General features: G+C 44.1%; 1 protein-coding gene across 3 annotated transcripts in view; it reads right to left on the reverse strand.

The window, feature by feature from the left end:
- Positions 1–4,249: 4,249 nt before the first annotated feature.
- Positions 4,250–17,174, reverse strand: part of DYM (dymeclin) — a 385,616-nt gene continuing 372,691 nt past the window's right edge. For all 3 annotated transcript variants that reach the window (XM_084627911.1, XM_084627912.1, XM_084627910.1), the window contains one exon: positions 4,250–4,545. In XM_084627911.1, the coding sequence (XP_084484037.1) occupies positions 4,396–4,545 (150 nt within the window). In that variant the 3' untranslated portion in view covers positions 4,250–4,395. The remainder of the gene's footprint in view (positions 4,546–17,174) is intronic.

Here is a 17,174-nt window from a genome sequence, read left to right on the forward strand (position 1 = left end):
TCAGTTTAAAGCTGCTCTCTGACTAAATAGAGCAGTGGTTTTCAAACTGTGGGTCGTGACCCAGATGTAAGGTACTGGGTTGTGGTGGCTCTGGTCAGCACCACCGACTGGGCTGTTAAAAGTCCCGACACAAGTGCTGCCCGGCTAAGACAGGCTAGTTCCTACCTGTTCTGACACCGTGCTGCGCCCCAGAAGCGGCCAGCAGCAGGTCCAGCTCCGAGGCAGCGGGCCACGAGGCTCAGCGTATTGTCCCTGCCCCGAGTGCTGTCCTCATCCCCGGCCCCACCCCAGAGCCAGCACTCCCAGCCCAGAGCCCTGACCCCCTCCCGCACCCCAACCTCCTGCCCCAGCCCTGAGCGCCCCCAAACCCAGAGCCACCTCCTTCACCCCAAAGCCCTCATCCCTGGTCCCCCCAGAGACTGCATCCCCAGCCCAGAGCCCTGACCCCCTCCCGCACCCCAACCCCCTGCCCCAGCCCTTAGTCCCCTGCCACATCCTGAACCCATTCCTGGGCCCACCCTGCAGCCCTCACCCCCGCACTCCAACCCTCTGCCCCAGCCCTGAGCCCCTCCCACACCCCAACTCCCTCATTCCCAGCTCCGTTGGGTCGCAAGCATCAACAGTTTTCTTCAACTGGGTCACCACAAAAAAAGTTTGAAACCCACTGAAATAGAGGACTCCCATTTTCCCCAGTGCTGTCAAATCTGGCACCTTTCAACAGCACAAATATTAACTTAAGAAAGATTGAAGTCTGCCATTGAGTTTGCCAAGCCGTTCAGTGAAAACTTCATGTACAGCTGAACATTTCACCAGCCTTGCCAAGTCTCATTCATTCCAGATTAATTTTAAGGCAGTTTTTAAAGTGATGATGAAGGATTAATGCAGTGTTTCAGCAGCATTTAAAATCTCTCTCTTTAAATCTTTCATTCAAATTGTCCCAGCTTGGCTATTCTGGAGTGTATTTGATTTGTGACTTGGAGCGATTCAGGGACAATAACATAATTCATTTATCTGAGAGCTTATAAGTGAATGTACAGTGCGTGGGTGGTTACAGTACCTTCCACTTTTAAGCATGATACTTGAAAGAATTCATTTGCAATGAAACCGTACCAACCTAAGACAGTGTCTGAAAAGTACCGGTCCAGCAATAGCATAACTATACGGGGAGAGGACGCTGTGCAACCACAGCTTCACACCAGCCGTAGGAACTTCCAGACCTGTGGGCTGATCGCTCGTGGCATGCAGGAGAATGAGCATGAAAGGGACACGCAGCAGTGTGATGCCAAAGTCAAGGAGCTGAGGCAGGCGTACCAGAAGCCAAGGGAGGCCAACGGTCACTCTGACGCAGTGCTGAAGACATGCCACTTCTATAAGGAGCAGCACGCCATCCTTGACGGCAACCCCACCGTTCCCAGAGGCAAAGGGTGACCAGTCGCACAGTGAGATAGCTACCCACGATGCAACGCTCTCTCTGTCGATGCAAGAGCCACGACTGTGGACGTGCTCAGCCGACACAAGGCGTGTTGTGTGGACATGCTCTACCGATGTTATTAATGCAACTTATGATAGTTGACAAAACTTAGCTCTTTAGTATAGATATGGCTTGAGATTCTGGTAAGAAGACAGCAAGGTGGGGGAGAGGTCATCTACTGAAATTGTGTGTCCAGGAGCAACAGGAAAGAATAAACACAATTTAATTCCTCATATTAAATGCAGGATTTAAATGATCTCTTATTTAGTAAAATTAACTCTAGTTCTCTGTATTGGAAACCACTGATAACGTTATAAAACTGCATGCATGTTAAGTCTAAAAAGAAAACCCAAACCCTCTGGGGCCAAGTGTTATGTGCAGTAAGTAATTACTATGCAAAACAAATACAACAGTCTGTGGTTTTTTGTTTTTTTTTTATTACTACATAATAAATCTTTCACACAAAAATAATGAAAAGGATCCCTCAGGTGGTACTTTACAGATCTGAAGGAAAATAGAGTATTTGTGAACGCGTCAGACTGCAGACTCCAAGACATTTGTATACCTGTATAATGCTCGGAAACTTGAAAGAATTAATCATACTAGGATGGATTTCATCCTACTGCTTCAACTTTGGATTCTGGCTCCCGCTGTTACAAACCTGCTGGCTTCATATGCACTGCATTTTAATTAACTGCACAAGAAAAGTATTGCACTGGAACAAGCATGCTTCTTGTTTACATTAGTGCAATGTCATTAAGAGGACAAACTGAAATTATTACGTGACTCCTTCATCAATTCAGTAGTCTTGTTTGACCTACCTATATCAGATTGCTGCTTTATACACCCCTGTGCTTATATAAAGTTCTTTTAAAGAAAATCAGATTTTCTCAAAGTTGACACACCAGCCAATAACCAGGAGGTCCTCGATGTCCCCAGCTACCCTGAAATCAATGGGGGTGGAGGATGCTCTTTACTTGCCAGGATCAGACTCTCAGTGCGGTTAAGTGACTTGAAGAACTGAACCAGCCAGTTAGTCTCAGAATCCACACTTCAAAGTGCACTGTTAGAATGACCATTCTAAAGGCCGTGCAGCTCTCCCGGCTCACAAACACTCTAGTCCTTTATTTAAAGGTAAAATTACAAATCACTACAGCAAACACAAAAGCCATTCATTCCCCTTTGACTTTTGTTCAGAGAGGTAAAAAACCAAACAACCCCAAAATGTAGCACAAACATACCCATATCTTCAGTCACAGTTCAATTGTTTCCCATATTTTACACTCAGAAGAGTCGCAGCTCCTGTCTTCATGTTGCCTCTTCCCAAAATGACCTCTACTTGAAAGCACTAGGAATGCTTATGCTGTGCACAGCTCTTTGTACTTACGGTTTTAATTAAATAGGGAAAGGAGTTTTTTGAAAACCCAGCAGTTCCATTTGTCCAAAAGGACTTTGCTTCCAAACAAGCAGGTTAAAAAAAAAAAAGGTACAATTCCAGCTTCTTCAGCAAAAGAAAATGAGCACAGGAAAGTCTGTTTAAAGCCACTCAGAGGATTGTGTGAGAAAGCGAATGTGCACTATCCTCTGAGTCTATAAACAGAACATGCGGGGTCAGGCAGTGAATTAAGGGATTTGCCATATATGTGTAAGCACGAACTCCCTTATCTTTATATTTTGGCATGCAGTACACTTGATTTAGTGACAGAGACTTCCACAAAGCAGCCCAAGGTGTAGCAGGAGTTTCTGTGAGCACGTGGAAGTGAACACTGTCAGGAGCTTGTCCCAGAGACAAACAGATCCTTGACATGTGGGTGGGGGAGGGGGGGAGAAGACATTCTGTTAAAATAATGTCAACCTATTTCTTTCAGTTTTCTACCTGCGGAGAGAGTATTTTAATTATTTTCACTAAGCTAGGTACACCAGGAAAGAATACTTTAAAACATTCATTTTAAAGTGTTCCACATTCTGTTAAAACCACACCTCTGCTATAATCCCTTTAGCAGCAAAAAGGGGATTTTTAACATAAAGCTTCACTAGGGATTCCCATCAGACACTGCTGAAAGTGCACAAACTGTTTACGTGACATAGCTCTACTTTTACAAACTCGAACACTCTTCTCTGGAGATTTGTTTATGTGGTCAATTTCCAGGAAAATCTTTTGTACAGAAGTACCATAATGTGAGTCTGCGAGGGACTTTCCTTTGGAAGCTAGTGATTCAAGCCCCATAAAGAGTATTAACCATCAAAAGTGTTTTGATAGCTCTTCAAAAGAAAAATCTCCCAGTTGAAAACCACCCCCCACACAGCACAGTATTCTCTCTGTCTAGAAACCTCATTTGATTAAAATGCAGCCTAGTTCAAGCAGATGACATTAATATGGATATTTTAGAGACTGTAGACATTACAATGTCACCAAAATAAATGGCCATGAGAGGAGACGTGGTACGGGTGAGATGAACAGTCCATTGTAGAAAACGATAGTGTTCAAAGACTTTGACTCAAAGAAGTCAAAGGTAATAAAAACATAAATGCCACTTCCAAATCAACTAACACCCTTGATTTTCCCATTCCCCCATTTTAGTTGTAAAAGCTATCAGTTTTCTTGGTGGTGGTAACATCACACTGCATGTCTAAGGCCTCATTTTCATTGGAGAAGCTCTAGGTTTTACGAAATAGAAATAAAAGTTTGCAACCAAGCTTGTCAGTTTCTCTCCCACACCACAATCTGCTTCCAGTGTGTCTCCTGCAGTCTGGTACCAAAATGTCAAAGTCGCACTGTACAATAGTAGCAAGCTTTATTCTCACTAAGCTTCAGGTTTAGAGGACGCAAGCTGGGAGGGGTCACATATTCACACGCAGTTTCGAGTTTCTTTGCTTGTAATAAGACAGAGCAGAGCTGGCTCTGCTGTTTGGCTTCTTCTCCCTCAGCCAGAGTCCATAGTAAAAAGCTGGATGTCCTGTGGGTTCCAGTACAGGGCCACAGCAGAATTGTACACCAGGGACCAGACATAGGGGATGAAGAACTCTTCAGGCTGCTCCTCCTCCACATACTTAAACTTCAGTTCTGGGAATTTCTACAACAAGAAAAAAGTCTGTTGAGTGAGGGTTTGCATCAATTCGTAAACCTGTAGACTGCGTAAGAGCTCAAGTAAGTGGTGATAAAAAGAGCTGTAAGGGAACTGAACCGTCAGACCTGAAAGGAAAATACACTTAACAAGGAGGTTAAAAGACCAGCAGAGTTTTCTCTTTTAAATGTATGCTATATTGACATGTGCTATATTTAGCCCTTTGCTGTTGGTTACACACCTCGCTCTGGCTGCTTCAGTAGATCTCCAGGAGTCACACACGAGATGGGCCATTAACTAACGCTAAGCAGATGGAACCTTACAAACATAAAAAGTTGCGAAAAGGAAAACTGTAAGATATAGAAGCCCCAGGTCAACACTGCTGTCCATGCACATGCAGACCTGGCTATTTCAGTCAATATAAAAATGAATTATGCTATTATGGTCCATAGGTCCTTGAGAAGAGACTCATTTTGACAGGCCCTAGGAACCTGTATGATACTTTATGATTTGTTTTCAGGAATGTTATGATAAATTGACTTATTTCTCCAATTTTTAAAGATTGTTCTATACACAGATGTCTCCAGTATAGAAGCTAGTGCTCTCCTTCCAGGAAGTGTGGTCTGAGGAAAGAAGTGTGGTTAGATTAGGGCAGCTGGGTGCCTGGACTCCTGTATATTATTCCTAGCTTTCCCAATAACTCACTTTGTGGCTTTGGGCAAGTCATTAATTTCCCGTGCCTCAGTTTCCCCATCTTTAAAGAGAGAATAGTACTAATCCATCTCACAGGGCTGCTGTGAGGCCTAATTAAATTGCTTGTAAAGCCATTTGAGCCCTTCAGATGAAATGCATTAAATATGTATTCCATTCTATTTAAGTTCTCACACTATTCCCATCTGAGAGCCTTATTACCCTGTTATCCTCACACACAGATAACTCCTTCTCCCCCAAATTACTGGCCAAACTGTATCATTTCCACAATTAGAGAAACAAGGTAGGTGAGGTAATATCTCTTATTGGACTAACTTCAGCTGGTGAGAGAGAAAGCTTTTGAGCCACACACAGCTCTTCTTCAGGTCTGGGAAAGGTACTCAGAGTCACAGTAACTGCAAGGTGGAACAGATTGTTTAGCATAAGTAGTTAGGACGCATTCTAAGGGACCATTCAAGGTAGAGTGGCCCGTTACCATCTTGCATTTAGCTGTGATGCTGAGAGTACCTTTCCTAAACTTTAAGAAGAGCTGGGTGTGGCTGGAAAGCTTGTCTCTCTCACCAACAGAAGTTGATCCAATAAAAGATATTACCTCACCCACCTTGTCTCTCTCATATTCTGGGACTGACATAGCTACAACTACACTGCACACAATCATTTCCACAATGTCTGGTGCTCTGCTGTACCATCTGCGAGTAAAACACTTTCCAGAATTAACATAGCATGGATGTGCCATGCAGCCCGTCCCCAGTTAGCCTGTGTCCACAGTCTCCAGTCTCTTTTCTCTCTTCCCTCCTCTAGTGTAATGTACAGGACAGAAAGTCAGCCCACCAGAAAGTCAGCATAGACAGTTCCTAACAAGGCACCTATTAGTTGACTATCAATAAGCACTTTTTTTTTTTTTTTGGGGAAGAGATGGACCTATTTTTATATTGTGCAATTTATTCATTTTATCTACTTCTAAATGTTGCCTGTGTCAACAGCCTGGCAGGGATACAGAGAAAAGCCACATTACAGTAATCATTGGGGTAAGTAAGATAAAACATGGCTCATTTAATTGTTTATAAGGATGTGGCTAAGGCTAAGAATAAACTGCCATGGTGCAACATGATTAGAACAAGGATGACAATGGCTTAGAAGCCTCTGCCCATTAATAATGAAGGGATACCTTATCACCTTTCTCTAGCTCAGACTGTCAGTGCTTCCTCGTGTTGGCCCAAAAGACTCTTCCCATCGGAATTTCTCTCTACAGAATGGAGTTTTCTTGGCCCCTTGGCTTTCAGGTTTATTTACATTTATTCATCTTGTTTGTTTGTGCTCTAGGGAGCAACAAAAACATGGAAATTATTATTTCAGATATTTCCCTGTGTTGTCATCACTGTGAATGTAATATAGTAGTTCGATGCAAGCAGTAGCTTCCTATACTGTGAATCCAACAAGCCACAAACTAGTCTGGCCTTAGCTTGAAGCGTGTTGTATTAGGAACATTTTGTAGATGGACAGAAAAGCGAACAGCCATGCTCTTGGGCTTGTATAAGGTGTCGGGTTTAGTACATTCAAAGCAATGCCAAGCACACCTTGCTGTGCGCTGCTCTTTGTCAGTATGTGCTGACTCCCTCTTCTAGACTGGCACACGATGGCTCTGCTCACAGTGGGATCAGGATGGAGAGAGCTACAATCCTAAACGCAGTTCTAACTCGTTTGGTTCTGATCCTAGTATAGATACGCCCTAAGACAGAGGTATCTTCGGTACTTATACGGCCCCCATTACTGAGTATCTGAGAGCCCCACAGTCTTTGGTATATTTTTCTCCCCAATACCCGTTAGTTGGACAGGATTATTATCCCTATTTTACAGATGGGGAATCGAGCCACAGAGAGACTAAGGCCTGGTCACACTATATGGTTAGGTCAACGCAAGGCAGCTTACGTCAACCTAGCTGTGGATGTTTCTACACTTAAATTTCAAGCACACTGATGTAAGTGCCCTGCTACACCGACTTAATAACACCATGTCCCCGAGTGTGTAGAGTCAGGGTTGATGTAATTAGGTCGATGTAGCAACAGAGTGGACACTGCTGTTATATATGTTGACTATCACTGGCTGGCAAGAGGTGTCCTATAACGTCCCACACGGACCGCTCTGGTATTTTTGTGAACTCCACTGCCCAGGGGTCAGGTACACAGGAAGCTGCCCCTCCCCTTTAAAACTCCGTGCATTTTTGGAATTCCTTTTCCTGGTTGCCCAGTTTGACAAGCACACCTAGCAGCTCTCTCCACTGTTGAGTGCAACTGCCCAGCTGACCCTGCTGGCTATGTGCTCCAGACTCGCTGCTGCCTGGAGTAGACAGGACGTATTGGATCTCCTGGGCCTGTGGGGAGAAGACACAGCTCTGATTCAGCCATAGAAACATGGACATCTATGAGCAGATTGCTTGGGGGATGTAGGAGAAGGGCTACAACAGGCAGGGCCGTCCTTAGGCATATGCAGCTGCGTAGGGCACCATGAAATTTGGGGCACCAAATCTGCTTATCTACTTCTAAACGTTGCCTCTGTCAACAGTCTGGCAGGGATGCAGATAAAAGCCACATTACAGTAATCATTGGGGTAAGATAAAACATGGCTCATTTCATTATTTATAAGAATGTGGCTAAGGCTAAGAATAAACTGCCATGGTGCAACATGATTAGAACAAGGATGACAATAGCTTAGAAGCCTCTGCCCATTAATAATGAAGGGATACCTTATCACCTCTCTCTAGCTCAGACTGTCAGTGCTTCCTCGTGTTGGCCCAAAAGACTCTTCCCATCGGAATTTCTCTCTACAGAATGGAGTTTTCTTGGCCCCTTGGCTTTCAGGTTTATTTACATTTATTCATCTTATTTGTTTGTGCTCTAGGGAGCAACAAAAACATGGAAATTATTATTTCAGATATTTCCCTGTGTTGTCATCACTGTGAATGTAATATAGTAGTTTGATGCAAGCAGTACCTTCCTATACTGTGAATCCAACAAGCCACAAACTAGTCTGGCCTTAGCTTGAAGCATACGCGGCAGCACCAGCCCCGGTGACCAGCCCTATCCCTCGGCCACTCCCCCACACGGGCTGCACCCACTGCAAGAGGCAGGGCCATCCCTAGTGGGGTGTGGGGCCCCGGACAACACCCTCTGCCCCACCTCTTACCCTTCCTCCCTGCTCTGCCCCGGCCCGCCCCCATTCCACCTCTTCTCCCAGCGACCCCACACTCATCGGCAGCGGTGGGAAGCGGAGCAACCTGGCCCAGCCTGCTCCACTCTACCAGCTCCCAGCCACGTCGCTCCGCTTCTCGCTGTTTCTTCCTATGTCCCACAGCAATCTAGCCTCCAAGGAATTGTCACGTTCCCTGCAGCTCCTCTTGCAGCTCTGCAAACGCTGCGGAATCAGGCACCGAGTGCTTGTGACGCCCATGACAATAGTGCAGACCTGTGCGGGCTCTATGCTTCTGTCATAGATGGCAGACAGTGAGAAGGGACATGCGATTTTGCAGGGATTTTGAAAAGAGGTGTGAAATACTACAGGACTCAGATGAAATTATGGGATGGAGAACACTGCCTTATGTAAAGTTGAACGCTTGCTCCCAGTCACCCCTGAACGACTTGTTTCACTCCCTTGAGGCATTGCAAAAACTTCCCAAAACACTCTGAGCTGGACGGTGGCGAGTTGCACAGTGGGATACTTACCCACGGTGCACTGCACTCTGTGTTGATACAAGTGCTCCTGGTGGATGCACACTGCCAACACAAGGAGCACACACACAAGCGATATAATAACTGCGATAGTTATATGCCGACATCACACAGGTCAACATAATTTTGTAGTGTAGACATGGCCTATGTGACTTGCTCACTCAGGAAGTCTGTGGCAGAGCAGCTTCCTCTTCAAAGCCCTCTCACAGCCTCAAACCAATCTTATTCCCTCCACCTCTTCTTCCCAACAATCTCCTCCCTTCTCTTAAATCTCCCCAATCTCATCTCCTCCTCCCAGTCTGTTCCCCTTCCCAAATCTTTTCATCTCTCATCCTCTTCTCTCCCGTCTCCCTCCTATTTCCTCCACTCATTATCTACTCTCAATGCCATCACTATGCCCCAGAAATCTCTCCTGCTTACCACATCCTTCCAGTCTGTGCTTACCCAACATTTGCTCCTTCCTTCTGCCAAGCATTCCAGACTTCTCCTTCCCAGTGTTTCCTCTCTCACTTCACTCTCTCCCTCCTTAATTCCAAATGCCCTGTTTTTCATCCATCATCCCCAACCCACACTCTCCTTGCTTAGAACTCTGCTGTGCATATTTTCATGTCTTCCCATAGATAACACTCCCTGAGCTGTCCTGGTGAACTTCACAGTAACCGGGCATCTGCCTCACATCCCCTCTTCATCCTCCCTTGATGCTCCCCTAGGTTTCCCTTCAACTACTGGCATCCCCCATTCCTCCTCATTCCTACAGTCTTCCAGGCACTTCTCTTTTCCTTTCTACCCTCAGGATTCCCTGGGAATCCCTTCACACTCCATTGGTATCCCCAATTTTCATGCCATCCTCAGTTCCCTGAAGTGTCACTCCTTCCCCACCCACTCCCAAAACCTACTGGACTCCTGCATGACCTACAACCCCCTTAAAAATCTCTTGCCCATTAGCACCCCACACTTTTCACTAAATCCCGTGTTGCCTTCCTTCTTGGCATCCAAAATCTCAAGTCTTTCTCATCTACCTTACCCCTGGCATCCTGGTATCTCGAGGATACTTCTGGTATGTTGACCTCTCATCCTAAGAATTACCTTCCTCCAAATTTCCATCCTGCTGATCCTCTGCATTCCCCCTAATTATTTCCTGATTTTGTGGTCAGTGTAGACAAGGCCAAACCATGTTCAGTTTTGCACCAGCTAGCTCAATGCTTAAAACTCATATTTAAAGCATGATTAAATTTCCTAGTGTAGACAAGTCCTTAAATAGCTGCCACCTGCCATGCCAGAGGTGGTTGTGCTTCAGGGTTGAGAATGTATGTTATTAAAGTGGTTTTGGATCCTTTGAAATGAAAGGATAAAACATAAATTATAATAAATGCTGCTACTGAGGTAAACAAAACTATATATATTATATATATATATTCCTCCCCCACAAGTCATGGCTTAAGAACTATCAACAGCAGTGCCTGAGATGTTCAGCTCTCCCTATACCACTTACTCTCAGTTGAAAGGAAAGTGTAGAATATTCCTGATGGTGTTAAATTTTTCTGCCAATAGCTGTTTTTTGTTGATTTTCTCATCAAGACTTTCTTCAGACTGATCAGTGCTGTCATTAACTGTGACTACGGTAGCAATTAAATAATCAATTTAAGGATTAGAAATTATAACCCATTGCAATCAAATTTGTCTCATTGTCATGCTGAACTTTTTTTCCTGAAAATTTTTCAGGTTTGGCTTGAAAATTTAGATGTCAATAATGAGATTTTAGATATCTATGTTTTATGTCAGCGTCTCTATGGTTTGTAGTTACGGCATGCAATTTCCGTTATGTCTTCACAAAATGAGTACAAGTAATGACAGATATGACCAGACTTTGATTAAATACCTAAGCAGTAGACATTGGATGGCTCACTGGGCTGATGATGAGATATGGAGCTTTTCACTTCTAGCTGACTAATTCAAATCCCGCCTCCGTAAGGGAAGTATAATTATCAATGGCCGTTTAGTGGACTGTGTCAAACTAATTGGTGGCCTAATGTGAAAAGGTATCCACATCATGCATAAAAGGCTATCGGAACTGACACCCTTTCTGGCAATTTCAACAAAGAGGCCAAGAAGTGAATGTGTGTGGAGACTGAGCCATCTTGTTCCTAATGGTGGCCCCTCCACAGGGCTGGCCTTACCATGAGGTGAACTGAGGCAGTTGCCTCAGGTGCCAGACTGTGGGGGGCACCACTAGGACCCAGTGTGTAGAAAATTGTGTCTGCTGCTCGTGCATCTGTATTCTCTCTGCTCTAGATGCACAGAGAGGGTGGAGTGCTGTGCTGGAGGAAGGAGGGCACAAGAGACATAACAGGCAGGCAGGAGAAAAGGTGAGATGGAATAACATAAAGCAGCAGGAGCTGCAGGGAGAGAGAGAGGAGGAGGATCCTCTTATGTACCTCTCTAGCACCCCCAGGAGCCTGGACTGATTAACACCAGCTTCTCAGGGAGCTTCCTGATTCCTGCTGCTTCCGTGAACCCACCTGAGAACAGGCAGTCAACTGAAGTAGTAGGAGCCAGTTAGGCCCTTAAGACGCTGGTATCTTCCCTCACTCAGGCCCTGTTACCAGCCTGCTTATTGTCCCCTTCAACTGAGTGTTGAGAGCCACTATAGCTGGCACAGAGCAGCAGTCATGAGTGAAAGAAGAAAACGCCCCTCTGGGGCAGCATTCAGAAAAAGAAAGCAAAGGAAGCTTTTCTACCTAAACAGGAAGGAGCTCTCCTGAGATACATAGACACAAATGTTCACGGTGAGCCTTCTGGCCCCAGGGAGGATGTGAGTGGTGAGGAGATGCCTGATCTTCCAGTTAATCAGAGTGTAGGTGACCTGGCAGCTACATCCATATCTCCATCTCAAATGGATGTAACCATGCACATTCCTGAAGAAAAGTGTAGATCAGAGAAGAGTGTGGTGGAGGCGCAAGAAACAGCTGCTGCTGAGTTTAGTTCCCTACGTCTAGATGATCCAGGACTGTGGACCCACTTGAGTAGTAGTCTGAGGGACTTCCTTGTACTGCATGGGCCACAGCAAGTGAAAAACTTCATGTTCCCCAAAGACAATGAAAATAGAAGTTTCCATCCAACACATTACTGGCTTGAAATCCCCAATGGTGACAAAGTGGAGAGGCCATGGCTTATGTACTCAAAAACCCAGAAAGCAGCATACTGTTTTTGTTGCAAACTCTTCCAGTCTAATGTTCTAGCCACACCGGGTTCTACAGGAACAAAGAGTCTTGAAAAAGACTCTCAGTGCTGTGGAGAGTCCGAAAGGAAGAACTCTGTATTGAAAATGGTTGTGACCGATTGTGAATCGTAGGAAGTGTCTGTGAGCTGGATGAATTGATATATGAAAATAAGCGTCCTGTAGGTTGAGGGCTGTGAATCAGCCTCCTTGATCCAGTGAAGGAATTATTGTGCCCAGTGTGACCATCTTGAATTTTTGTATTCTCACCAATTTGTTCAGTCGGCATAGGTCTAGTATAGGTCTCCATCCCCCGGTCTTTTTCTGGGTCAGAAAGTAATGGGAGTAGAATCCTTTCCCTTGATGTTGTGTCGGCACAGGTTTCACTGCACCTTGAAGAAGGTGCACCACTTCTGCGCGAAGTAAGTGTTTGTGAGAGGGGTCCCTGAAGAGGGAAGCGGTAGGGAGAAGGGTAGGAGGGTAGGATATAAATGGGATAGAGTAACCGGACTGAACTATTTCGAGTACCCAGCGGTCCTGTGTAATCCGCTGCCAGGCATGTTGGAAACTCTGGAGGCGGTGGCCAAATGGGCAAGTAGGTGGTGGAATCAAGGAGTGGTCATGCAGACCCTCAACCAACGTTTCAAAATTGTTGTTTATTCCCCAATGGGTGGGAGGTGGTTGCTTGAGCTTGATTTTGTCTGCGCTTAGGGGGTCTAGCGTGATTTCCTAGTTATGTGGTATGGTTTGGGTTGAGGCCGATAATACTGTTGTGTGCGTGGTCTTTGGTAGGGTTGGTATAGTTGTCTCCTGGGAAGAGATGGGTGAATGCCCAGGGTGTGCAGTGTCACTCTAGAATCTTTCATGGTGTGAAGGAGTTAATCTTTTTTCTTTTGTGTTCCGTTTAATCTGGCTGAATACTGGAAAAACAAACACGGAGGCCAAGATTTCTCAGAAATGGCTATTGATTTTGCATGGTTCAGTTTCTGGATACCGAAGATGAATTACTTCAAAGGGCCTGGATTTTCAGAGGTTGGGTCCTCAGTGCTTTCTGAAAATCAGAGGCCGAGCCTAGGACACTTCAAGCTGTGCATCCAAAATCACTAATAACTTTTGAAAATCTCGTCCAGGGACAAATCAGCACCTAGTTCTTTCTCCCTAGCTCTATTCACTTGCGCTTTCTCTCAGCTGGCTAACAGCTACACCCTTCAACTAAGAGAAAGCATGTAGAATGCACACAAATTATTATTCACCTGCCCTTTTGCAATTAGTCTTTGAACTTACTGTCCTGACCTAAACAGGTCTGGGCATTCTATGCATTTGTAGGCAGCCACTACCTCATTAAGCAAAGACAATCCAATAAAGCCAAGCTAGTTTAAAACAGAAACAATCCTAAAGACATTCAGTTGCTTTGAATTTTAAAGGCTGGGGTAATGCTAGGATTTTAACTGCAGCCTTCGATCCAGACAGCAAATTTATCAGCTCAGATGAATCAACCTACCACAGTGGCCTATCTCGCTTTCTTCTGCTAGAAAAAGCAGAAGTCAGATTTAGTGGTTGGAGCAGCGGTATAACTAGACAGAGCAGGAGCTACAGACTGTCTGAGCTGTCTATCATACGACTCGATGAAAAACCACAGGAAGTCCAATGAACAGATGTAGAAATAAACTGCAATAACTTTGCTACCGCAAAAGTTCAACAACATTTTTCCTCCTGCACCTAAAGATGTGAAGGATAGTATCACGAGTAGCCGACTACCCCAGCATAGCTCCAGAGGGGCTAATGCTTATTAAAATTCAATACCTCCTCAGTACATTTAAAAAAAAATAAAGTTATGATTTAGGGCTCAATGTCATGTCAGTGGATGATCTCCATTTAGAAACAAAACGTAAGCAATGGCAGATAGAACTGGTCTACGACTGAGTAAATTGGTATAGGTGGTCTCATAATAGCCTAGGTATTGCTTTGGATGAAAAGCTGGCCCAGTCACATGGACTGGGGCAGTAACAGGGGAAGGGCAAAGTATGAAAATATGGGGTTACCTATATGACATTAGAGACACTTCTTTTTCTCAAATATTGTATATGTATATTGTTTCTAGAAAGCAACTGCAAGACATGCAGGCTCCTAAGTCATTTAGGTGCTTTTGAAAACATTAAACTAAGTCCCATTTTAAAAAGAGACTTAGGCACTTAACAGCCAAACTCCTGTTGACTTTCAGGGAGACTGAAACTCTTAAATCAGTTTGAATATGGGACATAGGTGCTTTTGAAAATTGTACCATTAGTCTCATTTAGCAGCCCTGTGGCATATTGTCAAATTACGGGCTTGATACTGCCTCTGCTAATAGGAGTGCTGTGTGGGGAGCAGCTGTGTGATCAGACTCTGCATTAGCAATTCATCAAAGTTAGCAAAAAGAATTAGCTAAAGATTCAGCATGATAGTGAAGCCTTACTGCTAATGTTATATGCATTACAATGAAAATTTATCCTTACATGGCTACTTAATGTACTGGAATGACATAATGAGGCTTATCTATTCTTACAGCATGTCAGTCCCCCACAAATATGCCAATATACAAGGTGTTAAAGATGTCATCTGCACAAGAAGACCAGCTAAACAGCCCAGAAAAACCTAGGAGCTCTTTTCCCAGACTTTATCCCAACAGTCTCAATTTATGCCAAACTAATAGCTGACCAATCAAAGTGTTGCAACAGCTGTACTTTGTACCCATTCCCTGGAATGTATAAGACGACTATGTGCTTTGGAGGTATCTGGTTTTCCATCATTTCTGGAAGGCTGTTTCTCATCTGCTGTTTTAGGCTACCAGACGATATCCCTGAAAGTGGTACTTCAGTTCTTTCTGGGGAGGCCATACTGTTCCTCTCTCTTTGGTTCCATCAGCAATATCTGCATCGCTTCTCCTTTTGCTGCTGACAGACAGCCTATCTGACGTGGTTCAGTTAAGTGTCAGTGTGGTGTCCACCACGTCTGCCTCAGAATATTTTTTTCAGATTTACAGAATAGATACCAACTATGAAAAACTCGTGTTGTGAGAGACAGAGGAAGCCACAGGAAATGTACTAGGCAAAGCAAGATTTGTAGATTTTATTCAAGGATCTCTGTGTGTGGGCTGGGTGGGGATCATCACGGAGGGAGGGAAGCTGCAAGTGGGAAGTCTGTCTAGAGAATGAGGAAAAAAAGGGAACCTGAAGCGTGAAAAAAGGGAAGGCATGGAAAACGGCTGCATGGGTTACATTTTTTATATAGTTTAAACAATAGCATGGCCTGTACAGAAAATTAGTTTGGGAAAATGGTATTTTTGTGGGGTAACTCAATTGTCCAGGTAACCCATGCTCATCTTAAGTGAAATGACTGTAATTATGACACATATTTACTATTAGTTCTAATAAAACATGTACATTTACACAGCCCTTTACAAATCCAGGTACAACACTCCCTGCCCTGAAGAATTTACAATCTGAAGAGACAAAATGTTTCAATAAGTTTAGGTCGCTGATACGATCCTTCCTGCAGCCGCACAGGAATGGACCAAATGACGAATGACTGCTATGGCCAACTGTTCAGCTAAGTGCTGAAGAAGCAGCTACAGTCGGAATAAGGTTGACATGTTATAAGATGATAGCCCTGGAAGAGAGGTGTAAATATCCGAAGAATGGAAATCAGTGGATTGTAAAAGAAGAACCACAGTCATAAAGAGGAAGAAAAATATTTCCAGCCATTGCAAGATCTGTTTGGGTCCAAAACAGGTTTTCCAGAAGATACAAGTGAAGTCTTTATCTTGTAATGGAGAGAATACAATGGTGGTGCTGCAGGTGATAATGAATAACTTCATGACATATAAGTAACAGCGCTGAGGAAAGTTTTCCAGGCTGAAACCCTGGGACACAAGTCAGGGGACATTTTAAACCCACTGAATAAACAAGCAAGCAAACTACCGACAAAATTATATAAAAAGGTTCCAGCTTCTGACTCTGCTGGAGCATGTGATATCATTAGGCAAATAACTGATAGACTACTCAGACAGATAAGTAAAATCCTTTGGATGTTTTTGAATTTGGGGAATTAAAAACTGAAAAACAGAATAATCCCTAGACCTGTTTCTCACTGGCATTAAAATATATCGCTGCAAATCATCAGCTTTCCTACCGCACAAATGGAGATGAGCCTACTGGACAAACAGAGATAACCTTTATTGACATGAAATGGACATATATTGCTTCCTAACTAGAGATTTGCAGAGAATGCACATTTCGTAATGAGTAAATGCTACTTTTGTCAGTGATAAGGAAAAGGTAAATGAGTTTACAGCTCAAACTTCTTGCTCTTCATTCAGAACTCATACAGCTGGGTAAAGCTTTTCACAACATGAAAAAGCAGTGTGCTTGGAGAAACTATTCTGATTATAAATCTGAACTGTTTATATCACATAAGCAACCATAGATTTACTGTTAAATATACAGACAAGATGTTGATATTTGTAACTTGATCAAGAGTACAAAAATATGGCTCCTGGTTTACAAACCCTGCAAATCTTATTCAGGCATGACCCAGACTAAAGTCAGGAAGAGCTGTGTCTGAGTGAGACTATAGAATCAGGCCCTCAGATGTGCCCGTTCGTCCGTCAACATAGCCACGGCATCTCAGACTCAGACTTGTAGACTTTAAGGTCAGAAGGGACCATCACGATAATCCAGTCTGACCTCCTGCATGTTGCAGGCCACAGAACCTTACTCCTGTAATAGATACCCATAACCTCTGGCTGAGTTACTGAAGTCCTCAAATCATGATTTAAACTCTTCAAGTTACAGAGACTATACCATTTACACTAGTTTAAACCTGCAAGTGACATGGGTGGATTAACTACGCTGATGGGAGAAGCTCTCCTGTTGCCACAGTACTGTCTTCATCTGCTACAGTCTTTTAAGTGTAGACCTGCCCTAAGGGTGAAACCCTGGCCCTAT

This window comes from Lepidochelys olivacea, assembly GCF_965140295.1.
Source record: "Lepidochelys olivacea isolate rLepOli2 genome assembly, chromosome: 5".
Classification (NCBI taxonomy): domain Eukaryota; kingdom Metazoa; phylum Chordata; order Testudines; family Cheloniidae; genus Lepidochelys; species Lepidochelys olivacea.